We start from the raw sequence: 27,647 nt of genomic DNA, 5'->3' as shown, positions 1-27,647 counted from the left end.
TGTTGTTTGTGTGGATTTATAAAGTCAACTTCTCTAAAGCCTCAGATGCTAGTCACTAAAAGTGCAGCATATGAAAGCTGTCGTGTATATATGGATGGGAAGTAAATCTGAAAAATTTGAATAATTGTGCAATAATGCAGCAACATTCAAGATGTCAATATTCCCAAAGTGTAAGTACATGTACTAAGAGTTAAAGGTGATTTAATTATAAAAATAGGAAGATGGTGCAAGAGGTAATTTACTGAATAATTTTTTTAAACTATGACTGTACATTGCAAACACATGAGTAATAGCAATAAGCCATTTTTCAAACCAAAAGAGGCATATTGATAATTATGTCTTGTCATTTTACTGACTGCTTTTGTTTCTAGTTTTCATTTTTTCATCTGTATGGGATTCATCTTATGTGTCATTTGTGTTATCATTGGCTTTTCAGTTCAGGATGATAAACAGGAAGTAAATTCATTAATTTTCAGAATGGTTACTTGGTGTAAACAATATAAAACACTGCCATGAATTTGTACCAGTCCTTTGGATATTAACCGTTGGTTGGGATCAGCCCTGAATGACAAGTAGCATGGAAGATGACTCAGCTGGTACAGTGGACTTAGGTTGAGACTTGACATCCACACAATGTCAAGGGTCCCGAAACCACACGTGGCCAATCACGGCAACGAATGACATTGTGAGGATGGAGACTTGAATGATCGGCAGTAAACAAACAGATAGCTGTCAGGATATATATGAATTTGTAGTTAAAGTCCTGACCATTTTATTTGTAAGACATAACGTTACTGAAGATAAAAGAGATTTACCGCGTCAGTCGTCCTAAAGAGACATCGCGCAGCCGGTAGTATAAACTTTTGTGAGGTCCTGTAGTGGGAAAATCCCTATCTTTTGAGGACAGTGCGTTGTCCCGTGAGCGAGATGGCGCTAGTTCAGTGAAGAAGCCAGACGGGATGGCAATACTGGACGAGAGCAGAGGGGGGTACCGTGTGTTTGTGGGAGACCTTGGCAGTCGTGTGGGAAAATATGAGCTGGAGAGAGAGTTCCAGCATTTTGGTCCTATATTGGACGTTTGGGTGGCCAGGTGTGTGTTTTTAGAATTTCCTTCCTAATCGCACTAAGTTACAAATGCTTGTAATGTAGACCTATATAGTAAAACTTTTAAAAGTAGGTCACCGTTACATTAATTTCATAGATAACGTGGAAGTAATTATTGAAATGTTGACATGTCAGTACATTGATAGCATATAACGTTAGGCCCTACTCATAGCCAAATCACAACATGGTCCATTAACGATATTACTATAGATTTAACGTTTTCAATTTTCTCCAAATAGTTCTTGTGTGTTAAATTTTGTAAAATGAAATAAATTGACATTATCTTTAGATTGACAAAGTGAAAATACTGTATATAGGTTCATTGAGAATTTCTGTAACTTTAGAAATCCACCAGGATTTGCATTTCTGGTTTACAAGTATGGGGAAGATGCCGAAGAAGCCGTCAAGAAACTTCATGGAAAGTACGTGTTCTCTGAATGTCTATCTCTCCTCTTCATAATCCATTATCTTAAGATTGATATAAACCCCTCTATAGCTGGAACTCTGATCTGTGTGTGAAACAAGCACCTGTTCTTACGTGACGAAGTGTAACATGGAAACCCTATCTACACCAAAGCCATTATTTGGCTGTTTCTTTGTCAGAATTAGTAACACAGGGTGTGTTAACAAAAATTATAAATATTGCTTCCGTTAAAGTGTATTCATTACATCTGTTATACATTGAAATGATCGTACTTCCTGATACTCTAGAGCACACTCTACAGGGCTTGAGTTGGATTCTAAAATGACTTACATCATAAGAGCTCTTCAACAGTGGCATTTTTTGTAAAAACTGAAAAATTCTGGCAGTGTATTTAAAAAAATAAAGACCCAATAAATTTGAAAAGGACAAGCATTCAAAAAAGATATGAATTAGGCTACTGATGTAAAGTTAAGTAAATTATTAATGACATTGCCCCCCCCCCCCCCACCCCAACAAAAATAGGATGATTATTTTTTATGACTGGATAACTAATCTGTGCATGGTGCATGTTAATGTCTACAAAAGATGTGACAGAATAATATAAAAATCTAGAGAATTCATTTATTAGATGTGTATGATTAAATGAATGCATTTGCAGAGTAAGATGAAGTATTTTTGAACACTTTCAACCTATCATATGTCAACCAGGCATTTGGTTGTGTATTGAAATATATAGTACATGTATATTAAAAGATTCTTACATGTATTGATAAAATATTATTATGTATTGTATTGTAATTTTAATAAATATTAAACTGTAAGATATATCAATACTATCAATCAATTTGAGCCCCCCCCCCCCCCCCCCCCAGCACTATATAGGTGAAGTAAGTTAAAGATTTCAAAACTAGATTGACAACCCGAAATATGGATTAATTTTGATGAATAAAAAACTCTTATCACTTAATTGTGCACGTAAAAACATTACAAAAGGATATGTCAGAAAACAATAAAAAAAAAAGTTTTTATCAATAAACAATAGATATTACTTATTGATTAAATGTATGCATCTCCTGAGTGAAATAAAGAATTATTTTGGACACTGGAAATATTATCTGCCAACATGTCACATAAACCTGGTGTTTGCCATCTTGTGATCAATCATTTTAGATTAGAATTTGTTCATAGGACATCACAAAATTCAATTTGACCCAGGAAAAATGTTCACTTATCATATTTTGTTCTCCATAAAATGTGCACAGCTGCAAACAGATGCTGGCAGTGGCAGCTTTAAGTGTATGAGATTATCTCACCATTTAATCGCAGTCATCAATGAAACACAGCATATTGATTGGTAAGACCCTACGCTGGGATTTTAATACTACATGTATACTATGTTGGAGTACACAGCATTATTTTACAATAGAACATGATTTAAAATGACCAAATAACAAAATGTTTATTTTGCAGAATTAATGTACTCTTTTTATAAATAAAAGTAAATACATGTGTATGTATTACGTACTGTAATAGAAATAACTAGTGACTATTAAATAAGTTCGGAATTAAAGAAATTTCTGCTGATTTGTGTGCACAAAGAGGATCATTCCTAAACGGAACCAAAAAGATTAAAACTTTTTGTAAAAAATCAACCCAAAGGTACAAATTTTACATTAAAACTAGCAACTTGGCCCATTTAAATAAGCTGATCATATATCAACTAATATACTGATATTTGTTTTAACTTAAAGAACTGGTGAAATTGTAATCAAATTTATATAGATGAGTTAAATACGGTATATTCCTTTCGCATGAAATAATAAGTTTCATATTAATTGAATTATTCCATTAAGCAGAATTGCAAAGAAATAAGTTCTTTTGTTAAAAGGCGGTTTCTACAATATTTTGGATATTGCTTGTCTCCACTGTAAATTAGGGGATGCTCCACCTGCGTAAAAGATTGGATGTACCAGGTCTCCATCCGTACTGCTTCATTATTTTTACTAGATAAGCAAGCAGTTGTCAGCATGTTTTATCACTTTTATATCGACACAAATGTACCCATTACCAGGCACTGGCCACTGAAACTTCATTCAGTGGTCAACTGTCAACAGTTATAGATTGGTGCCAGCTTGCGATACATTGCCAGGTCACCTCTCGGAAGATCCGACTTGACACCTATTTGTTGAAAACACCACATTTTTTAACATATCAAGTTTTTCATACCATTAAATATATACTGTTACTTGTATACAACCTTGTTTATTTTAAAAATATTATAGGCTTGTGTGAATAGGTATATATACTGTAGTCTGTATATAGATCTATCTCATGTAGATGCAATTTACCTATATACACCAGACAACAAGTGGTAATACAAAATGTAATTGGCTTAAATTCTGTCTCTCTCATTTAATGATATTATTAGTCTCCTACCAGTTTTCACCGGAGTCCGTCAGTCCGTCTGTCTGTCCCACTTCAGTTTTCCACACTTTTTTTCTTTATGCGTTTGGGGAATAATATGAAATTTGCTGAACAGCTTCAAAATGTCAAACTACAGATCAAGTTTACACTATTGTAGCATCTGGTTGACATATTTTTGAGAAAATTAATTTTTTATATTCCAATTTTTTAATGTTCGGGTTCGATATTCTGCATAACAGTGCATTGTTTTCACAATTTCCACAAACCGGTAGGGGACATGTATTGCTTATGCAATACTCTCAGAATGCTTGTTAATTACCAGTTTTAAAGATGGGGAGAGGAGTTTTCAATGTGTGCCTACAGTGCAGTGAGAGTTTTTTGCTTTTTAATTAATTATCAAATTCAGTATGTGCTTTCTCCAAACAGATTAACAACTTTTGGTTGTAGAGCATGCACTGAATGGAGTTATTTATCTAGACATTATTTCCTCATTCATTGCAAAGGTGCTCTATTTCCATTCGTGAAGTTATTAAATAATTTTACTGGGTCCCATTACTGTTAGCCACACAGAGTATCAAATATCTGTATGAAATTACCTTCCTGTTACATGGTTACCCAAGCGGACAAGTATCCTAGATTGTGAAAGAAATAGATACATGTAGTATGTACCCACTGAAGGCTTTTCATATCGTTACAGCTTGGTTTGTGGGCGTCGTGTGCGAGTAGAACACGCTGTCCCTTATGGAGAGCAGACCACTGTCAAATACAGCTCCCGATCAGAGAGAAATAGGTACCATGAAGTCATGTAATTAGACAGTTTATAGTAAAGCAATGCTGATGTTTAATAAAACAATATTTTCATACAGTAAAACATAGTTGCATTGAATTCACATATAATGAATTCAGAATTACAATGAAGCAAGTTTCATTTAACCTACCGGTAGTCTCAAACATTATATAATGTACAACAAATTAAAATGAGTAGTTTCAGAAACTTTGCTACAACCATGCTTTACTGTATGTCAACTTGTAACATGAATCATTATGAGAGGATTTATGAATAATCCTTACTCACACTTACAGGTCTTGTTGAAGGAAAGACGTTAGATTTTGTGAATAATAATTACTTACAGATCGTCTAGAAGGTCACGTTCAAGGTCAAGATCTCCAAGGCGACAAAGATCTCCAGCATCTCCATCTTCTAGAAGAAAGACAAGGTCACGCTCAAGAGACAGAAGGTAAAGTATAACTGTAACAGGCTGATAGGAGGTAAAGTATAACTGTTACAGGTTGCTAGTAGGTAACGTATAACTGTTACAGGATGATAGGAGGTGAATTAAAACTGTTACAGGCTGATAGGAGGTAAAGTATAGCTGTTACAGGCTGATAAGAAGTAAAATATAACTGTAACCAGGTGATAGGAGGTATAGAATAACTGTTACTGGCTGATAGGAGGTAAAGTATAACTGGTACAGGCTGATAGGAAGTAAAGTATAACTGTTACAGGCTGATAGGAGGTAAAGTATAACTGTTACAGGTTGCTAGGAGGTAAAGTATAACTGGTACAGGCTGATAGGAGGCAGAGTAAAACTGTTATTGGCTGATAGGAGGTAAAGTATAACTGATACAGGCTGATAGGAGGTAAAGTATAATTGTTACCAGCTGATAGGAAGTATAGAATAACTGTTACAGGCTGATAGGAGGTAAAGTATAACTGGTAAAGGCTGATAGGAAGTAAAGTATTACTGTTACAGGCTGATAGGAGGTAAAGTATAACTGTTACAGGTTGCTAGGAGGTAAAGTATAACTGGTACAGGCTGATAGGAGGCAGAGTAAAACTGTTATTGGCTGATAGGAGGTAAAGTATAACTGTTACAGGCTGATAGGAGGTAAAGTATAATTTTTATAGACTGATAAGAGGTAAAGGTAAAACTGGTACAGGCTGATAGGAAGTAAAGTAGAGCTGTTGCAGGTTGATAGGAAGTAAAGTATAACTGTTACCAGCTGATTGGAAGTATAGAATAACTGTTACAGGCTGATAGGAGGTAAAGTATAACTGGTAAAGGCTGATAGGAAGTAAAGTATTACTGTTACAGGCTGATAGGAGGTAAAGTATAACTGTTACAGGTTGCTAGGAGGTGAAGTTTAACTGTTGCAGGTTGATAGGAAGTAAAGTATAACTGATCCAGGTTGATAGGAGGTAAAATATAACTGATCCAGGTTGATAGGAGGTAAAGTATAACTGATACAGGCTGATAGGAGGTAAAGTATAACTTTCAAAGGCTGATAGGAGGTTAAGTATAACTGATACAGACTGATAGGAGGTAAAGTATAACTGTTACAGGCTGATAGGAGGTAAAGTATAACTTTCAAAGGCTGATAGGAGGTTAAGTATAACTGATACAGACTGATAGGAGGTAAAGTATAACTGTTTCAGGTTGATAGGAGGTAAAGTTGACTGTTACAGACTGATAGGAGGTAAAGTATAACTGTTACAGACTGATAGGAGGTAAAGTATTACTGTTACAAGCTGATAGGGGTAAAGTATTACTGTTACAGGCTGATAGAAGAATGTCAGGTATAAAAAGGTATCATGCTTTTTCCATTAACCTCAGTGAGTCCTATTTTTTAATGGGAAGTACCTAATAAAGATACCTATTTAAATGATTAGTACTCTTTATGCAAGGTTATTTTTCAACTTGAATTTTTTTATATCCATTTTAATTATACCCCACTCTACAAGGTTGCGAAGGGTATAATGTTGTTAACTAGTCTGTCAGTCAGTCAGTCCATCAGTCCTGTTTTTTGTAAGAGCAACCCCTCTTAAACTGCTGCATGGAGTTTAGTAAAACTTAGCAGGCATATAGGACACAATTTGCAGATGTGCATATTACCAGGAACTTCCAATTCCTTTATTTTTGTAAGAATTTTGAACTTACAAGTTTTTTATTTGTTAAAACCAAAGGAATAGATGTGCATGTTAGCAGGAAGTTTTGCGAGTTATGCCTTTTTTCAAATTACTTTGTGTATTTAATGCATACCTTACATTCATTTATTTGTACCATTGTCAAGTTTTTGGAGAGCATGGGGTATGTAAGCTTGCTCAATTTTTCTTTCATTAAACAATTTTTTTCTGATGTTTGTAAATTTGTTTCAGGCTATGTTAAATGCTATGTCTACAATGCCTCTTTTATTTATTTTCCCATAAGCAACTTTAATTATTTTGACAAGAATAGTTTGTTTACGGCAAATCTGCTCTTCAAATACAGGTCAAGATCACAAAATACAGATGGATCTAGATTAAGGAAGAGAAACAGAACTAGGTCAAGGTCACAGTCAAGGAAGAGAGACAGATCTAGATCCAGATCCAGGAAAAGGGAACAATCTGGATCAAGAAAGAGAGACAGATCTGGATCAAAAAAGAGAGACAGATCAGGATCAAGGAAGAGAGACAGATCAGGATCAAGGAAGAAAGACAGATCTGGATCAAGAAAGAGAGACAGATCTGGATCAAGGAAGAGAGAAAGATCTAGATCAAGGAAGAGAGACAGATCAGGATCAAGAAAGAGAGACAGATCAGGATCAAGAAAGAGAGACAGATCAGGATCAAGGAAGAGATCCAGATCCAGATCAAAAAGGAGAGACAGATCCAGATCAAGAAAGGGAGACAGATCTGGGTCAAGATCAAGAAAATGTGATAGGTCAAGGTCAAGACAAAAGAATAGATCAAGGTCAAAAAGCCTAGAAAGAAGGTATATAATATGGTTTCATAAATATTTTTTGAGCACCAATTTTTGTAATTTTGCTTTTGTCAGATCCTAGAAAATCACAATAATTTGTATTCACAGGGCCATATGTCCTCAAAACTGTGGGCTTTTTGTCCAATATTTTCTAACAATCCCCAAAAGTTGATGCACCAAAGAGTATTAATAAAACCACATTATCCATCTAAGTATACATTTATATTTGTTTAACAAATTTACAATGAAGAAATAAAATACTGATGTGACAATTCATGCTACGTAGTAAATGTATTTGATTTTTCAGTTCAGTATGCATTTGTTTCTTGTAGAAGTAAAGACAGAGACACAGATGGATTGTCAAAACAGAAAGCAGAATCACTACACACCAATAATGATGTTGAAAGGTATTACAGGTGTTATAAACAACAAGAATGAAGTTTGAATGTTTTAAAGCTAATTTTACGTAAAGGGAGGTAACTTTAATTCATAACTTTCTCAGGTTGAATTCCAAGTCCCCGGCAGAAGATAAACAACCAGAAGAGAGGTGAGGGCCAGCTATAAAATGATCTGAGAGGGTACCACATGTAACTTGAGGTTTATTTACTGTAGTATATGGCAAAATCTGAAATTACAAAAGCTGAATATGCACGCTGTTGTGCAGTTGAATTTTAATATCTCCAACACTAATATCTTGAATACAGTGGATATGTCGAAGTGATGTGTAAGTCCCAACCACCTATTTTTTAAAAAGTATTTTAACTTCTATATCTTGAATACACGGATATCTCGAAGATTTTAAACAGTCCCATCTAGTTAACGAAGCTTGACTGTACATGTAGATATTCTACAAGTTTGTATTTACTCTGCTCTGAAAAGGTCCATCATATATTTATGGCATACCTTTGAGCAAGTTAAACATGCCAAAGTATGATGGTTTGGGTGCAGGTGCCAAAGTTTGATGGCGAAAGACACCAAAATGTCCATACAGGCAGCAAACCATTGGACTTTGGCGCAGGGAGACCATCCTACTTTGTAGTCTTTCATATATTATGGTATTTCACAAAATTTTCACATTCCTTTTATTGATTTTAAAGTATGCCAGAAGCTAAGGAAAATTCTTCTGCTGATAAGGTTGATGAGAATACAAAGCTGAGTGATAACAATGGGCTCAGTGAAGATGTAGACGTCAGAATGTCAGAGGAGGAACAGGAAACAGGGGAGAACAAAGCAAGGTAATGGTCTTTATACCATATATCAGGTTTTTTCCGCATGTTTCCAATTTCCGCTTTGTTTGTGACTATTTCCGAACCGCGGAAATAAATCAGTGTAAATTTGATACAAAGTTTTGTTTTTGTAATAGAGTTCTCTCTTTTCTGATAAAGTAAACAGGTAAGAAAAAGTACGGTTAACTTTGTTCAGTTTGTTTAGTTAGAGGTACAAATTGCGGGATCGGAGGACAAGCGCCAGATAATGGATTTGTAAGCCTTGTTGTTTATTGAATAATCCATTAACAAGCTAATTAAAACGGTCATTTTCCTTGCATAAACCGATGTCTAATAATACCTAAGCTACCAGTATATGTAAAGGTACATGATCTATTTATCTATGACTGTTTGCGTGTCTGAAAATAATTATTGGTAATTATTTCACATTAAGGAAATCGTGTAAATGGTTTCATTGTCCGAATTTTTCATTACAAAGATCGACAATTTAGATACTTTTCCCCTCTTACCTCACAAGTTTAAACAATTGTGAGTTACATTTTCAATGTGACTTTGAAATAGTGAAAATTTGATTCACGTAAATTTTATATACCGTTCTAGGCTGCGATTTGCAGAAAAAACATGACGTGGAAAAAACCTGATATACGGTATTCTTTAATATGATAGAACCCAACAGAGAATGATGGTCTCTTTTGTATTAGAGAACCAGAAAGAACTTATTGTAATCAAAATGTCATGCAAGGGTGAGACCTCTCCTTCACAATCCTGTGGGAGGATGATTAAGCTGAAGAGCAACAACACTGTTATAAGATGTTTCATTATTTAAATGTGCATGAACCCCCACTAAAGAGTCCATAGTCGTATACATTGGTAATAAACTGACTTCTACAGGTCAGCATTTTTGTTTGGTGAAATCATTTAATAATTAAGAATTATTTTATTTACAGGAATGATGAAATTTCAAATGGTAAAGATGAAAGGTATGTATTGCATAGAGATTTTTGATAAGAGGATCTATATGTAATTTGACAAGTGATACAGACTGAGGAGAGACACCCTTGAGAGTTTATTGTCTCTGAGAGACATTATGAGCACTTGTTTTATTCATGTGCTATCAATAATGTATATTAATATTTAATTTATAAAATCTTGCACATAGAAAAAACTCAGGTAGAATGCTTAAATATATATGCATACCTTGACTTTGAAGGTGACATTATTCATAAAATCATTAAATTGATAGGCACTTCACAGTAACATAATTGTCATAGATCTAGAGAGCAAGCAAACTCTAATGTAGATATGTTAAGTTTTTCCCATTGCATATTTTTTCACCAATATATTTAGCAAGAAAATGAATCAAAATAGTTACAGCTACTCAAGGGAGATAACTAACTTGGAAGCATTTGACAAAGAACCGTAACTCTTCCATCAGCTACAGCAAATTTCATGTAACAAACCACCACTCAAGTTCTGATAGCTGCAACTTATGACTTGTCAATCCACTTAAGGACACACCTTCACAAAGAGGATTAACCAATCAGAAACTGTTTTACTTGGAAGTGAGTAAACTGATAAGGAGGTTTAAGGAGTACTAACGCTCTTTTAAAGATAGATTTAGCATTCACATATGCCATATACTAACACACTCCTTCCCTTTTGCATTAGGCTAGCGCAGAGCAAACTGTAGATCCAGTTATAGAAATAATGTACCTTCTTTCGCATTTGACAAATCCAGGCAGAGAAGTATATCTGTATTTTTTATAATAGTAGAATTTGACATTCCTACTCTCAAGACTTTATAATAACAAGCATTCCATTATTGAAAGGTTTGGAAAAGAGTATTTTCAGCTTTTTGTTAAGAGTTATGCCCCTTTACTAGCAGTACCACGAGTTTTAAGATAATACGTTTGGTTTTTTTTCTTGTATGCAGTTGTTGATCAGTTTGTTGCTCAATTTATTTAGCTTGGGTTGAAGTCGTGCAATCCCAAATATTTTCCATTTTTATATCAATAATACAGTAGACAGAAAAGATTTTGCCACATTTTATTATATCCCCTCTTTTTCATTAGTCCCTCAGTTTAGTGGGGGGAATTGGAAATTGAGTAATACATGTAAAATCTCTCTAAACACAATGCTTTAAGGGGATATTTAAAATTGGGCATTTTTTTAAAAAGTGTGTTTGACTAAAATTGACAGGACAAAAATAACTCAGTACACAGTTACTTTTTTGAATTATCTACAAAGATGCAAATCCCTTTGCTTTATTTCCTGTGACATAAATTACATGGGCACATGGACTGCAAATGTGCAATTTTTACATCTTTATAAACTTATCAAGTTTTATAATAACTAGGATACACATACATACCAGCATCTACCTTTTAGAAAAATTGTTGGTGATTCAAAAGTTCAACTTACCATATTGAAACATGATCATAATTGAGACATTTTATACATGACTGTACATATATATGTATACCAGTATATAATGCCTGTTCAATTGTGTATAAATAGATATAATTATGATCAAAAGATCTAAAATCTTTTGGTTTTAAATAAATATAATATTAGAGATTGAAACAGCACTGGAATAAGAATGTTGCAATATTAGATTGTAGACTACCGGTAGGTAGAAAAGTGGTAGGCTGTGATATTCCTGTGATACAAATGGTAGGCTGTGATATTCCTGTGATACAACAGTTATACTATCCTAGACTACTCTGATAGCTTGCTTCCTATTTACCACAGGCTGCTGACCCAGCCTATTTTTCGCTGTTCATTTAATTCAAATTCATTTATGTCTTGATTTTATAGCAAGGAGGAGAAAGTGAAGCATCATGGGAGGGACAAATTTGACAGGATTGGAAGTCGAGCAGACAGCCCAAACTCAGAAGGTTCTGAGGATTGAACTCGCTCGCACCAAGAGGGCAAGATCTAGCCAGTCAAATGCCAGGCTGTAATTGTCAATCAGAAATCATATTACAGCCATCATTGATGACAAATCAAAAGTCTCAGATAATATATTTTGATCACACTTTGAATTATACCATAATACAATGTTAAAAATAATGTCTGTTGCTTTAGTTAAACTCCAACACACATGTTGTCTGTTATTAATGTTGAAATTTTACATTTACTGTAACTTTTCATAAATCATTTTTTTAAAATATATATTGCCAATAACACATTGATTTAAACCTGATTTGATTGTCTCAAGACATACCGGTATCAGTATTGGCATCAGTTAGCTTTAATTTAGATCGAGGTTTTTTGTGATTTTTCTAGATTTGGGCATGGGTTGTGAAAATTTTATGATATTAAAATAAATAATTTAATGGTCATGTGAGGTATTTCTGCAATATTCACTTTCTTTTTCAAGATGTCATGTAAGTTTCCTTTCATATTAAAAGAGTAAAAGACATATATTGTACAACGTACCCTAATAATTGTTCTTTGGATCAGGATATTGAGGATGATAGGGGTCTCTTATTTCTTGACAAATGAAAATAACTAAGTACATACAATAGGTGATTACAATGGGGGGGGGGGGGGGGGGAAGAGGGAGAATATAATGCTGAACACTATTGTCCCATACATATACATGTGTTGGCAGTTATATAATTGTTCCATACACAGTAAGTGCTTATTATGACAAATAATGATATTTATGCAATACTTAATATACATTTTTTCTTAGTCATTAGAAAATTATTTATTGAAAATAATATTTTTTTTGTAGATAGACAAATAATACATATTTTATGCAATTAGGATAAACACAAACAAACAGAAAAAATTAAAATAGCGTATTTGCAAATATGTAATACAGTGGGGCCTCATGTATTCAGATTTTCCTTGCATGGTCTTTACCTTCCAGACCTAGTGGATGGGAAATAATTTATCCAAGAATGATTTTAGATATGATGATGATTTACTTATCTGGATTCTTTGTTAATCTGCATACCCGGGCAAATTATTTGAAGGAAAAAAGTTTTCTTGATGAATGAAGCACCACTAATTAGTAACCATGAAATGTGTGCAATATCAGCTAGTGCAAGTAGAAATTGATATAGAACTGTGTCTCTTTAAGATTTTTGTTAGTTTGTTAACTGTCTCGTGTTTCTATGCAAGAATCCCCTAACACACTTTATTGTTATCTCAGTATATGTAATGAATATACATTTCGCGGGCTACATCTACTCAGTATCTCAGATGCGGGAAAATTTACAGACTTTTGCTTTTCAATATTTTGCAGTCCCATTGGAAAATGGGATAGGCTATAGAAAATGTTGCTTTGAAAAGTATTTGTTTTTATCTATAAATTACATGTATTGTAAAATGGTTGTGTTTTGAGTGATGTAGGATTTTTATTTATGAAGATATTCAATGATGTGTTCAGCCTCTCCAATGAACCAGTGCACGTTTTTGCATGCTTCTATAGATTGTGTTCATTGTTTACCACTATAAAAGGTTCAAAGGGATTAACAAAATTAATCTTAAGTATTTTAGGTCAAAAATAAAATAAATTAGAATAAAAGATTAAAAATAATGCTGCTGGCATACCGGTATTCTTTCTTCCAAGATCTACAAAGGGAAATAACTCTTCATTTTGAAAAAGTTATTCTTCTTTTGATTGTTTTGTTGCTGCATCATTTGACCTGGTGCAGTGGGGCTTGAGAGCTTGGCTAAAATGGAGATAAAACCACTACCACTAAATGGAATTCATAAGTGTTTATATATACTCTTGTGTATAAGCTAGGAAACATAATTCATGATATTTATGAATAATTCTTGTTTGTTATCAAATTTTTTACTCTTGTTTATTATGATGCCATACTGAATGGAAACATTCCACTGCTAAAATTGCCATATTTTACCCCTCTTATATAATGTTCATGTATGCATGAATTATGATTTGAATCTTCTGATCTGTTTACCTGCTTTACAGAAATATTGGTATACATGTACATATATTAATTGATATGTTTTATAGGGGGTAATTGTGGTCAAGTCTACAATGATGGTATTAGTGTAGGGTAATATACAGCAGCTTCTTATAAACCTACAAATATAAACATTGTATGAATATGTATGTAATAGAATTAGATGGGCTATAGGGTACATCTATTGGATCAATGTGCTTCTCCGAGACTCTCAAAATTCTCTAAGGTCCAAAATCTTAAAATCAAAATTAAGGCAGTTACTTCAATCCATTTATAGTCTGATCGATGATTTCATAATTAAAGTTTCAACAGTCAAGTTTCTTCATGCATTTTTTTTTTCATTTTGTTAAGGTGGCTTACTACACCTTGAAATATTTTCTCAAATCAGCAGAAAATTACTTGATTTTGATAGATATCATTATGGATAGGCAGTATTTAATGTGCAATTTTGAATGAAAAATTACATTTTCGAAAATTTAATTCAGTAAATATGAACATTTAAGCTCCAGGCGGATTCGAATTCATGATCTGCAGTTCAGAAGCCTAATACTAGTACTTTAACCACTGACCTACGACGATATACAACGCAATTGAACGATGTAAACAGTTTAATTTACAAAACATTTAAATCACCATCTTGTCACGTAGTGTCTTAAAAAGTATAAGTCTAGGTTAAGTAAGGTACCTTAATGGGCACTCGTTTCAGGATGATAGAAAACTGAGTTGTAAGCCATAAGGTAGTCCATGCAAAAAAAAATTACACTGTAGTAGGAAATTTTGATTACCCCATTTTGTATGAATTGAAGTACATGTACTGTTTTTCAATTAAAATCTGTTTATGTCACATGACATGTATTGTGATTCTATGCAATAGGAGTGATTATATTGTTACATGGTATACTATGCAGATTCTATTGTTCAATATTGGAACATTTTATTTTTGATTTACAAATGAAATTTGTCTGTAGATTTAAAATACTTAATTTTATGAATAAATCTTTATTAATTTAAAGCTTTTACTGTCATTATTCAATCTATATCGTCGCAGTTTGTGAATGTAATTGTGTTTTGACAATCTCTACAGAAATGAGCAAGTGGTTTTCCTTGCAGTTTTATTACCTTGGTTATTGGGGTATTTTAACCACCACCCCATCAAATGAAAAATGTTCGTTGGTTCCAGAAAATCTCAAAGCTGTGACCCCGTCAATCTCTGCCCTCTGTAATGTAACCTTGCCACTGCTCTCTGACCTACTTATCATAAAAAGAATTCTGCATATTTCACTAGATAGTAAACCAAGGTATTTGATATTAAATAAATACAAATTATTACACATGTACATGATACGAAACCTGAGTTGTAAGCCATATTTTATATGCTGGAACGGAAACTCATAAATCATATATGGTTTTGCATATATCTGTGTTTAGTAGTTGGGGCTAAATGGATCATAAATACTGGCCGGGTAGCTCAGTGGTAAAGTTCCTGACTAATACGGCACAAGTCCCGAGTTCGTTTTGCGACCCAGCCATATATTTTTTTGTACATCTGCTTATTCCTCCTTTCTTATAACAGTTATATGATTTTTTTAGCATCTTCTAGCAATGTCGCAATATTGTGCTTTAACCAAGCTCTTGTAAACATACATCATGTTCTACCTGTTTAAGCCTGAATTGGTCGATTTGTTCAACTCATTTTAACTAAATCATTCTAGATCGCATCAAGAAAATTTATGTTGTTAACAACCATAGAGATCACGGTCATGTTTTAAAACTCATTCAGTTGATAAACCAAGCCCAACTTTAATGTTTGTCTTAATGGCTCTTATCAGCCATTACTTTCTACAAAGATTGCTGCCACTGGGACAATTTTTACCATCCTGCGTTCAAGCTATAATACTAAATCATAAACACACGTTTCATTTCCAGTTCAATGAAAGAAAAAAATCAACATTAAATGATTTTTTAATTTATTTAATGTAGAAAATCTTGTAAAAGAACTCGGAAATCATTGCTAAATTAACTAAAAAAATTATTTACATAAATAGCACTATAAAACAATGACAATGGCTGCACACACACATAAATATTTAAAACAATTTCGTTCATGCAAACTGAGGTATTCTGTTAATGTTTTAATATTGCACCTCCCAAAACTGGAAATTTCCAGTCTAATAATTTTTTTCCTCCTTGCTCACAAGAATCCATAGTCATCCTCGAAACTGAATTTCATTGGAATCTGTTGGTTCATTGTATTTTGAGGGAATAGGGGTATTTTGCCGTTCACTGGATTGACGTGTGTTAGGACCCCATAGTCACCATGAGCTTGCTTTAAGTTGTTAATCATGTTGATTCGGTTTTCCTTGTCACTTGAGCGGCTGTCGTGAATTTCAGGAGAACTGTCATCAGATTTTTGGTACACGTTTTTGTCACAGAGGTCAGAGTGACTTCCCTTCTCAAGTTCCTTGACTTTGCTTTTGATTTTTTGTTTCTCCATTTCCGGAGAGTTATCATCACAGACACGTGGTGAGCTGAAACCACTGTCTCCAAGGACAATCTCCGATGTTTCCTTGGTGATGTCTTCAATGTCCTTGTCTTCCTTTTTCACCACTGTCTCGCAACTCTGTTCACTGAAAGTTAATGCACTATCTGAATTACAACTGTTTCTTTGTTTCTGATTCTCAGTCTTGGAGTCCATCTCCATGGGAACATATTCATTTGGTCGTGTTCTTGTTTCTGGGGATTTATTAATTTCTACTTCACAAACCACTTGTTTGTTGTAGTTTGGACGATCCTCATGTTTGTTGTAGTTGGGAATATCTTCATAAGAGTCGTATGGGTCGTTTCTAAGGTTGTTCCTAATGGACATGTCATCCTGAACTCTTCTCCTGTGGTGAATGTCATGAGGATGGTTGTATTGCACAGCATGAAGTCCAATAAGATTCACACCACTATCATGAGACAATGAAATAGAGGTGTTCTTGGCAGGAAGTCTGTGGCGCTCATCAACATGTCTGTGACTCGATTGTCCATGTTTGCGGTGTGACTTTTTCTTGGTTTTCTGTACGGTACCCTGATGCTGAACGATTTCTTCTGCATGGAATTCTGGGTAATATGACTCGTGGTGCGGATGCCACATGCCGGTGACACGTGGAGTTGAACTATACTGGGGATGAGTAATTTGCTGATTGTGTTCGTGTGTATGTGGACTCCTCTCTGTATGGTAGGGAAAGGCTGGGGAGTGGTATTTTGAAGACACTGGAACATTTTCATAATTTGAGTCCACTTTTCTATCTAGTGACATTCTTTTTGATTTTTCTTTTCTCCTTGTGTGTCTTCCATCTGACATCCTCCTTAGGTTCTCAATTTCATGTGGATGGTGATGATGATGAGGGAGGGTGGACCTAAATCTGCTGTTGGCATCAACATCTTGAATCTCCTCGTAATCATCATTCATAGGAGGAGGTGGGTTGTTCCTCATCCTCATTCTGGGTGGAACATGGTAATGGTTCTCCTGTTGAGGTGGAAGATGTCTTCCATAGATAGCATCACTTCTGATCGGCCCGTGTCCAAACCTCATGGTCTGATAGTCTGAGTGGTGTGGATGATGTTGGTAGATCTGATGAACCTGCTCATAGTTCTGGTGGTGGAAGTTGTGTGGATGATGAGGAACATTTTGCATCCACTTGTGGATCCGATGCTGTTTCTCCACTTGTTCCTTGTACCATGACCACTCCGGAGGTGGAAACTGGTCAGAGAATGTGGCATGCTCCACTTTCTTTGGTTCTTCCTTCGGAGTTGTTTCTGGCTTTTTCTTTTTCCTTCCAAAAATTTTGGCTAATAAGGATTTTTTCTCACCTGAAAAAAAAGAAGAGAATTATAAGACCTGCAAACTTGGATTACGGTACTTTATAATGGCTAAGGAATTTGTTGAATCCAATAAATGCAGATATGTGTTAAGATAATCTGCAATAACTTATTAATGATTTTAATTCTTGTGAGAATTCATAAATACATTTTCATGAGAGATCTCATTAATGCTCTTCCATGTGCTTAAGTAGGATTACTTGTACAGTGTACTTACAAAGAACACAACATTTGTACTAAGTAATTTGTTGGTTCAGGAGATCTAAGACTCATGATGTTAAGACGTTTATTGTAAAACACACACAAGCTAGTTTAGTAGATTAGCTGACATTGACAAAACATTCTGACTTATTGATATTTACGAAATATCTAATAGCAAGGTTTTACCCTGTCCATCTAAAAGCTTTCTTATAGGTACATGTTTTGATATTAAGGGTAAACTATTTAACTCATCTTCAAAATTTTCAAAGCTAGATATATTAGTGTACCAGTATTTAAATGCATATGATTCCAACAAAGGCACCGTACAAATACTTTCTGAAATATTGTAGGATCTCCTTTAAACTTTAAATTTTATAAAATGACACACGGCACCTATACACCTTGTTCATACTATAAATCAAACTATTTTAAGACACCAAATTCTACAACAGGTCTTCTGTCCGGTTTGAGACATACCTTTGTCTTTGGATTTGCTGGTGCTTTTCTTGTTCACTGCTATATCCTCTGTGGATTTCCTCTCCTCCTGAACCACTTTCTTTTCTTTCTCGTCCTGTCGTCTGACTGAGTGACTCCTTCTGAAGTCTCGGTGATCCTCATTCTTTGTCGGAACTCTCTCCCGAGGTCTTCTAGCACTGAGACTTCGGGCCAATCTTGGTTTGTCTGCTAATGGCTGCCGATCCAGAGTCTCTCTTTCAAGTGTCTGCCTCATCTCTGCAATTTTATCGTCTGGGTTGGAACTTTTTTCTGACCCGTCCTTGCGGGGTTCGTTGGCGAGAGTCACTTGGCACGAAATGGTTCTGGTCAGACCCTTGGCATTAGAGTTCAGGACTGGTATGTAATTAGGGTTGTAATGAAGCCATGACAGAGGAATGGTTTTAGTTGGGTCCTCGGGCATTCGATAGGTGTCTGATGTCACCACAAAATATCCACTTCCTGAAAGATTCAACAGATTAAAAATATTAAATTGACACTCAATCACAAATATGGCCTCTGGCATCAAATTGATATGTATCAAAAACTGGAATTTTAACACAATTATACTGATGACATTTTGACAATCTATTTATACAAGGAGTGTAAGGCATTTACAAAACAGGTATTCATAAAAACAGGTTGAAGCCTGGTTGTAGAGTAAATCTAGGTATTCAATTAATTCTCTCTTATTAACTCCTGTACTCAAAGTGAGACCCTTATGGTTTCATTAAATCTTTTCATGTTTCTGTCAAATCAATTAAAGCCCTGTTCTCAATGGCATTGAGTCAGTTTTTCAAGAATTCTTAAAAAGGTGACAAACTAAATATCTCCCATAATTCAATGTTTCAATTACCCAAGATTCATATCATTTTATTCTATTCAAACATGAAAATAGTGCATCCTGTAATTTTTCCACCCTCTCTGAATTGGTGAACAAGAGATCAATGCATTAGGATGACTTGGGGTGAAATCAATAAAAAGATATTTTGAATGAGTGGTGTGGCTATCCGATGGATTGCAAAGCAACATAAAATGTTTGCACCCTCAAGTTGACAGCTGATTTTTCAATTAGATCTTTAAACTTTTGTGATCGGATATTTTCTGGCCCTTTGACATTTGCTACAACAAAGCATCTACCCTGAAGGTGGTATATTAAAAATGTTGCTTAATCTAGCTTCACAAACCCGAAGGTCGAGACAGGTTACTGAATGCCACCATGTTGGTCTAGCTGGGTTTATTGCTGTGATATAGTTCGGGGAGACAGAAATCACAGGAAGAAGGCAAGCCTCAAAATTTTCAATCAACTGCTGGAAAGTGTTTACTAACAAATTCATAACACCCGATAATGTCCTCAAATAAAGAACTTATGGCTCAGTTGTCTGAGCAAACGCACTGTCATAAAACTCCAGACCAAGAGTTGTAAAACTGAATTCAAGTCTGATTTATAGCGTCTGGATCAGGTCATGGAAAGAAATATTACCTAAATAGGATGTATTTTAATTCTTGCTATGACGTCTTAGAAATGCATATATGCATATGCACAACAAATAGATTTTTGACCCTCAGTTGTAGTTGAATGTTAGCTGGGTGGCTTTGTGTGATTGAGGCATGTCGATATTGTTTTGTCAGATGTAAGTCGAAGCCAATGTGCGTCACTTGCAGAAAGTACACAGGAAATCTCTGTATTATGGGGTACATCTACTTCCCCAAATTATTATATACCAAGGTTCTTGTAGGCCATGAATCAATCCAGTCCTTGCATATCTCACAACAGGTTGAAACAGAACAAGACAGAATTGGAAAGACATTGATCAGGGACCGGACATAAATTTCCTTTGATAAGAGAAAGTGAAATGAGCTGAGTTATTGAAGTTAATATGACAGGTGTACAGCATAAATTGGGCCTGTCCCTAATTCAGCCATAATAAGCCCTCTATCCCCCTGTTCAGTGCTATATTTCTAATTAACACTGTCCCAAGGCAACTGGGGAATGTCCAACGAACACCGATTTTAGCACTACCATAAACCAAGTGTGAACATGTTTGGCAATAATTGTCTCAATTTGTCTGAGGTACTTTACAAATTAGTGGCAAGTCATTTAGCTGCCCAGAGCTAAGGGACTTAATTATGTTGACTATTGACCAGCACTGGACTATAGATGGATATAAATCCGGTGGACTACAGTCCTTGATGGGGAGGTAATGCAATTGATCGACTCTGCAGTAAGGGCCATATGTCTCTTTCATCCCACATAAACAGCCAAACTTTCACATAATTGTGAAGTCCTTTGAAGCGATTAATAAACAAGGCACTGAGTCCTCTGATCTTGTACTGATCCTGAAAGGGTTATATGGGTTCAGTGGGCTGTAGGAGGGTAGGTGATTTCCTGTATGCACACTTGATCAGACACCACAGTATTGTCTTGTAATCCATTATTACTCAATGCTCTTGGACAACAGTAGGATGAAGGGGCAGGTACACTCTGCTTACAGCCAAACAAAGGACATTCAGATAAGAGGGGGAGAAATCCTATGCGACATTCTATACCTTTCTCTATTGGGACTGACTTTTTAGAATTCAAAATTGCAAGTTATTATCTGGCTCAAGTATTTAGTTACAGAATATGCTTGAATAACAAACGAGAGAATGATGAACAAATTGTCTGTGTTTACAAATGTATAATCAGTGGCTTGGAAAACTACTCATGAATTGTGGAGTCTTTTCAATCTAATTATCTCCCGTTTAAAGCTTCAATACCTTGGTATTAGTAATAAACATTTAGAAAGAAACCTGAGCCCATTCAGCTCTCAATGGCGTTCTCTCCTGACAATGATGTTAATTTTTATGCTTATTTTGTCAGCTTGGTTTAAATCAAATAATGTCATAACTAGAAATCTTTAAGTTTTTTAAACATGTCTGTTCAAACATTTCATTTGCTTTTAGAATTCTCATAACTCTATTTTGTTTCATTTTGATATTTATAATCTGAGACAAGAAACATGATACATCAGATTTGGGGAGCTTTATTTTTTTTTTAATTTTATCATTTTAGATTTTCTCAAGATGCATGGAGCTCTGCATTATATTTGATAATAATTGATATCCTGATTAAAATATCCATTTCTTTGACGGGGGTGGGGGGTGGTGGGGGGGGAGTACAAGTTGTGCTGTAACCCTCACCTGTGTGGAAGATCTTCCTCTCTCTGATGAGTGTGCCCAGTGTGTCATAGATGACTGGAGGGGCAGGGATCTGCATGCCCTTGTAACACTGATTCAGTCTCTCCTGTATTATGTCCAAGGTCGCGACCACCTGCTTGTTGTTCAGGTCAAGGATGACCATGCATAAAATCTCTGACAGGGGAATGAACTGTGTCTGTGGTATCACCTCCATGTTTATTCCCTCAACATCACCTAAAAGTTAAAAAAAAATTCTGAATAAATAATTCTATGGTTAAAAGTTAAAATTCTCTCTCTCCTCTCTCTTTCTCTCTGTGTCTCTCTCTCATAAAATACATGTAGAAACAATGTTTAGGAAATCTTGCTTCTTGTTGCATATTAAAGTATTGATTAATTTTTTGCACAAAAAAATTAATTTGAAGTGCTAAGTTTTTCAAACTGACAAGAACTAAATCCATTATGACAGGCTGTTTCTAACATCTTTCAAAACAGGATTAAGACAGCCTGATAATAGATCCAAGTCATCAGGTTACACCAAAGTCTGAAGCCTTGCAACATTGCTGTATAGAAACGCAGCACCACTAATGCCATGCATGCTGTGCATTTATTGAACACCGATAAAGAATATCAAACATCCACAAAATTTCATTTGAAGTCACACTAACCACTTGAGAAACCTTGTTTTCACGGCAAACAATAGAATGGGAGACAGAACAATTTGTAGATAAAGCACTGCCCTAATGCTACGAAGAGTTTATGGATTACTCATAAAAAACTTGTTAGCAGGTAGTTTTATGTTTCGTAATAAATGATTGTCTAATGGCCTGGGATCATGACCCATCAATTCTTCAATATATTCTGACCTATAATTGGTTCATTAGACTTAATACAATATGTCTGGAGCTGGCCAGTTTTTACTGTCTGATCATAATGGATGATTGGCAAACAGAAATGATTTTACGTTTTCTAAACGCACTGTGTACATAGCTATTTTAATAAACTAATATTATGGCTAAGTCCATTTAGATGTACGTCAATTAAGAGAAATCTCCGTTTGTAGGAAACCAATAATCACTGCTCACTTTTGATATTTATTTTCCACTCCGATATTGATGAGCTGTAAAATTGAGTTGTAGAAAACAAGCAAACTAACTTAGCGCTATCACAGAGCAATTTCATGTAGAACAGGAGTGAAAGTAAAACAATATTAAAATGAGGAGACAGCACAGTGTCTTAAACAATATTTAGACAGAACTTCATTTTGATATGTGACAAAAGTATGATGTATACCGCAGTGTCAATCAGAGACTACGAGATAGATCGAGAGTTGTGTGAAGGATCCGCTACCACAGCCAGCGTATGTATCCCGGCAACCCAAAAATGGCCTCAAAAGTTTTTAGGGAGAAACTTATTAGAAACCCTTTACAAATACATTTGGTGTCGTTTTTGTGACATGTCATCTTGGGAATTCACAAAAGCTTGACTAGTTCTAACCACTTACAGAACAATATTTCCCTAATCTATCAAATAAAACTTACAATCCTATCAGAATCATAGAAATAGAGGCTCCCGGTCGAACAGATAAATGGATAAAACCTCCCAACCTGTCAGGATGCCTAGACACACTTCTGTCACTGTCTTTGACTTTAAAATAGTGATTATCTCCCCTTTACTGAACATATACAATTAATTCCTGTTATAATCCTGAACACCTTATAAATCCCTACCTGTGAATTATCTCCCTTGTTCTTAAGCCTTAACGCTGTCTAGAGGTCCACTAAATAGGGGGTGCTGATGTTACAGTAATAAATCTGGGCTCTGTGTTCATTAGCCTGCTAAGTGATTGTGATGTCACACTGGTCAGTTACACTGGGCAGTTTTCACACTACTGAGTCTACTTGACATGCTCTACAGCTGGATTTGACTTCATTAGAGGGAGCCTAACCCCAGGGGTCAGGTACAGTTAAGATGCCCCACTGACTCATCAGCCACTTCATATAAGTACCCTAGTGGGTCCTTGTTAGAGATATTTCTATTTGAAGGGCTGTTTTATCAGTTTTCCTGACTAAGGCATCACCAAAGGACACAGAGCATGGATTTATCAATATGACGATTGTGGTCAGTGTGCAATAATGAGCCCCTTAAACAAACCCTTAACAACAGAAAGAAATCAGGGTTACTTCCCCTTACCTAAGTGGTATCATCTCCTAATCCCATTATCAATGAAATCCATCATACTTATTTCTCAAGGACTTAGAACATGTCCACTCATAAATTACCACTTAATCTGGTTTACAATAAACCCTTTGTTTGGGCTGGACAATCTAACAGTTCTTGAACCCCTACTGAAGTATTTTAAGTTGGTGTTAATGCCTGGCCCGGAGCATTGATCTATACTATACTACCAGCTGTTAGTATCACTACAGTATAGATCTCTCCCCACCCCCAACTCCAATAAATAAAGACCTCTTTCTAGGCTATTTTCTGATAATCCTTTGATCAGGGCGATTTATGGCTTCTATAGATATTATCAACATATAATTACAATGTCCATTATCTTGTAGCTGGTGGCTGCAGTACTAGCAGTGGAAATCTCTCTCTCTCTCTCTCTCTCTCTCTCTCTCTCTCTCTCTCTCAAAGTATAATTCAATCTCTTGAAGCTAGGATATAATTCAAATTTAGTTTAATTGTTTGAAACTCAACATGCAAAAACTAAATATTTCTTTTATTCATTTATCACAGAGCAAACACAAGATACTAAATTTTTGGGGTGAATGTTTGAACTGAAAAAGTTGTTGTGCAAACAAGGTATCCATCTATCAAGGTGTGTGTGTACCTAATTCACAGGTACGTGTCAGGTATGAAAGGAAAGAAAACCTCCTTCAAAGAGTGTTTTCTTACTGATTAGCAAGTTATAGAACTGCCCAATGAAAACTTCCTCTATTGTGTTTTCTTTGAAAATATTTGTCACATCTATGTGAATAAGCTATCAATTCTTCAGAGAGGTTGTGTAAAATTACATTCGATAATCTACTGCAATGCTTGGTCTTAACCTGAATGTATAACACTACAGCGTATGTCTCTTATTTCTTACAAAATGCAAGGCATCCTTAAACAATTTTAAATAGGTTTAAGCATCTAAAACAGCCTATTGAAGATCTTAGGGGGGATGTGAAATATTGATAGCATTAAATGTCTCATTAAGGGTAGGAAACAGAAGGCCTCCACTTCAGGCTGAAATGTTTATGGGGGTATACCAACACTTGACACCCTCTAAAACCCTCCGGGTAAATCTAACAATGACAGAAATCAATAGGCAGGTATATCGTCTAGCCCTTACCTCACCAAATGTTGATGTGTGCAGACCAAACGCCTGGGTGCCAACAAACAACGCCTTATTCTTTCCTGTTTTCTGTATTCAACATGTGCAGAGGAATGCTCGGCCACAGATATCAAAATTACATATGGGTATAATAGAAAGTGTCAGAGAGTTGTGTAAAATAGGAAAATGACCACTCCAGTATTTCCTTTGTCCCTCCCAGCAGGCTGTTCTAACTTCCTTCATTAGGGGCCAGTGTGGGGCTCAATCAAATGTCACTAAATGCTATCACTCTGTCTCACACACAATAAGATGGAGGGACCCCCTGATGTAACCAATTATATTCCATTTGGAATACAGTTACTGACTGCTATAGTAGCCTTTTTAATCAGATTTGTCAAAGTGAGCATACCTCTGTTTGTTTTTCATTAAGTACTAAGACCAAACATAAATATTTCCATCGATTCAATGTTTCATTATTCTTACTTGATATTATTTCAAGTCAGCAAACAAAACTGTTTAATAATTTTAATTTGATATCAAAGCAAAAATTAATTAAAATAATTTAACCAGCTGTTAACTTAGCAACTAATTAATTTAAGAAATTTTCCTTAATTATTTTGTGAAAAAAAAGAACTACATAACACTTACCCTGAAAGAACATTTCCCTAATTCCTTAAGTCCACAAATGATTCTCTTATGTCTAGTCTACTATTTATATTTCTTTTACATGAATGATGATCAATTGTCCAGTTAAATTCCTTTATAAGCAGTGAAACCAGAAAGGTGTTAAACTGTTCAGGGCCCGAGGTGTTGATTTTTCTGCCAACTGGCACAGTAACACCTGTTTTGATGTCAGACTAATTATCAAATACAAATCTCAGTGCAGAACCTCACAACTGTTTGTTTACAAAATAAACATGCCAAATGAAGAATGCATATTATCTTCCATACCCTATCTCATCATTATCTGCACAGTGTGGGACAGCTGACTAATTAGTCTCTTAATTAATCAATCTCATGGTCTCCTCATTATGTATTTATCTTGGGCTTGTCAATTATCTCATTGTCTGTCACTAATACAAAAAAAAACTGTTACATAAAACCTCTTTCAAATTAAATATTTTATATAAAGAAAAGAAATCTCTTTGCTTAGAATGCTCTGAAAATTTTAAAAAATAAAGACCATATATAAGGGTATAAAATATTAATGATATGTAGATGGGTAATTTATAAATAATTTTGGAAATTAAAATCAGGTAAGAAATTTCTACACCTGTTATTAGATTTGTAAAATCCCTGAACTTTTTCTGTATTATTTGAATGCATCTTTAAAATGTCTTTTATTCTATATCATTTAACTTAGATATATAGCCATTATTTATGAGATATAAAGTTACTAATATCTTAATTACTGGTTGTAAATCAGTTTAAAGTAGGTTTATCTATTTTTTAGGAATTGTTGTCTGACAGGTATTGGGAGGCAATGATTATGAAGTCTGATTCAAACTATGACATAACTTAGGTCCCTTCTAAATCCTCTTTACTTTCAACTATACCTTTATCAGGTAAGAAAATCAAGGCAAGCAGAAAGTCTACACACGACAGGATTTCACCTCAAATCCTCTCAGCTCGGTAATGTTACCGAGCCTATCGCAACACAATCTTATCTGTAGCAAATCTCTTTAATCTCGCAATTCAATTGTTTCTAAACGTTGTATTATAAACCCGTCACCTGTAAACTTTATCCTGTTTAAAGAAATTCCATAAAATTGTCAGTCTAGGTGTTAATTGCGATTTCCTACACTTTGTTATCTGTTTATGGTAATAAATCATAAAGCTGAAATTGCTTCAAGCTATATGTTTGCACAATTACATGTGTACCATGCATAATTATTTCGGCCACTGAAAATTAAGTTGTCTTACCGTGCTTACCATGCAGAACTTTTCATGGAAACCCCCGTCTCCCTTTTTGTTTTAAATTTTAAATTTGCCATCTCAACAAACAAGCAGACAAACCAATGAAAATTCAAGAAAACATCTGTCCCAACTTCGTAATCGTTGAACAATTAATTTAAATCTATTAAGGTTGCAAACTAACTTAAAAAAATATTTTCCTTTCGCCCATCTGTCGAAAAACGCTTTTCAAAACATTAGTGCTAGTTTCTTTTCATTCTTTCATGGTCCGCTAAAATACCTGACTCACCTATGCTCTGTACAGTGAAATTCGTGGGGTCATTCAAGACCCGTCTTCCCCAGGCCGTCCGGATATTTTCTAGGTGAAGTTCGGAACCTCCCACAAGAACAGTACAGGGAGACACGAATCCCAGATACTCCAAACTATTGATGCTTTCCAATAAAGCTGGATTCCAATAACAAGATTTATTCCGTAGCTTAAAATCGTCCAAAATATCCTTTCCAACAAAACTTTCCTCGTTCACATCACCCTCACTCTTGCCTCCATTTTCAAATTTCAAGACAATGGCCAAGCATCGCGATGTCACTGATTGCTGCTTTTGAATTCCGGGTTCTTCTCTGCGATTGGGCATGATTGTTATGAGAGCCCTCCTGATAATAACCGCCACTACATTCGAACGCCGATCAGATGGCTCTTGTGTTTACCGATATACGCCAACCGACGCGCTTCATTGGATACGCATAGCACCTGTTAGAGACCAGCAAGAGTTACCCCCCGCTAAACACATTTTTTCACTCATTAATTTTTTT

At 35.1% G+C, this 27,647-nt stretch overlaps 2 protein-coding genes across 12 annotated transcripts; one reads left to right on the top strand and one right to left on the bottom strand.

Moving 5' to 3' along the window:
- The first annotated feature begins 29 nt into the window (after positions 1 to 29).
- On the top strand, positions 30 to 12,457 carry LOC105329618 (serine/arginine-rich splicing factor 7). 7 transcript variants are annotated; one of them, XR_004598099.2, is made up of 13 exons: positions 30 to 170; positions 477 to 1,090; positions 1,449 to 1,526; positions 4,650 to 4,742; positions 5,086 to 5,190; positions 7,222 to 7,704; positions 8,025 to 8,099; positions 8,195 to 8,239; positions 8,790 to 8,927; positions 9,866 to 9,898; positions 10,266 to 10,480; positions 10,587 to 10,664; positions 11,736 to 12,457. XR_004598099.2 is itself a non-coding variant. In XM_011430933.4 (11 exons), the coding sequence occupies exons 2-11, from the start codon at positions 960 to 962 to the stop codon at positions 11,827 to 11,829; spliced, it is 1,275 nt and encodes a 424-aa protein (XP_011429235.3). In that variant the 5' UTR covers positions 30 to 170; positions 477 to 959; the 3' UTR covers positions 11,830 to 12,457. The 7 variants fall into 7 exon arrangements, 4 of the variants coding, with proteins under 4 accessions (XP_011429235.3, XP_019923350.3, XP_065923178.1 ...); XR_002199745.3 differs by lacking the exon at positions 10,587 to 10,664 and having other exon boundaries at positions 10,287 to 10,480; XR_002199744.3 differs by lacking the exon at positions 10,587 to 10,664.
- Positions 12,458 to 15,819: 3,362 nt separating this feature from the next.
- Positions 15,820 to 27,604, bottom strand: LOC105329617 (sarcoplasmic reticulum histidine-rich calcium-binding protein). Of its 5 annotated transcripts, none has more exons than XM_011430930.4 (4): positions 27,127 to 27,604; positions 21,605 to 21,835; positions 18,407 to 18,883; positions 15,820 to 17,719 (listed from the first exon to the last, which is right to left on the bottom strand). In XM_011430930.4, the coding sequence occupies exons 1-4, from the start codon at positions 27,467 to 27,469 to the stop codon at positions 16,056 to 16,058; spliced, it is 2,715 nt and encodes a 904-aa protein (XP_011429232.3). In that variant the 5' UTR covers positions 27,470 to 27,604; the 3' UTR covers positions 15,820 to 16,055. The 5 variants fall into 5 exon arrangements, with proteins under 5 accessions (XP_011429232.3, XP_011429233.3, XP_011429234.3 ...); XM_011430931.4 differs by lacking the exon at positions 27,127 to 27,604 and adding an exon at positions 25,572 to 25,707; XM_011430932.4 differs by lacking the exon at positions 27,127 to 27,604 and adding an exon at positions 24,942 to 25,087.
- Between the last annotated feature and the right edge of the window lie 43 nt (positions 27,605 to 27,647).

Source organism: Magallana gigas, chromosome 7 (assembly GCF_963853765.1).
Source record: "Magallana gigas chromosome 7, xbMagGiga1.1, whole genome shotgun sequence".
NCBI classification, from domain to species: domain Eukaryota; kingdom Metazoa; phylum Mollusca; class Bivalvia; order Ostreida; family Ostreidae; genus Magallana; species Magallana gigas.
The sequence above is the reverse complement of the archived record's forward strand: the minus strand, read 5'-3'. Positions and strand labels throughout refer to the sequence as shown.

Coding starts and splice junctions, on each gene's coding strand:
- LOC105329617 (XM_011430930.4), bottom strand. CDS start 27,469: ATGCCCAATCGCAGAGAAGAACCCGGAATTCAAAAGCAGCAATCAGTG. Junction 18,884..21,604: donor GAGGAAGATCTTCCACACAG/GTGAGGGTTACA, acceptor TGAATCTTTCAG/GAAGTGGATATTTTGTGGTG. Junction 17,720..18,406: donor CAGCAAATCCAAAGACAAAG/GTATGTCTCAAA, acceptor CTTTTTTTTCAG/GTGAGAAAAAATCCTTATTA.
- LOC105329618 (XM_011430933.4), top strand. CDS start 960: ATGGCAATACTGGACGAGAGCAGAGGGGGGTACCGTGTGTTTGTGGGA. Junction 1,527..4,649: donor GTCAAGAAACTTCATGGAAA/GTACGTGTTCTC, acceptor ATATCGTTACAG/CTTGGTTTGTGGGCGTCGTG. Junction 7,705..8,024: donor TCAAAAAGCCTAGAAAGAAG/GTATATAATATG, acceptor TGTTTCTTGTAG/AAGTAAAGACAGAGACACAG.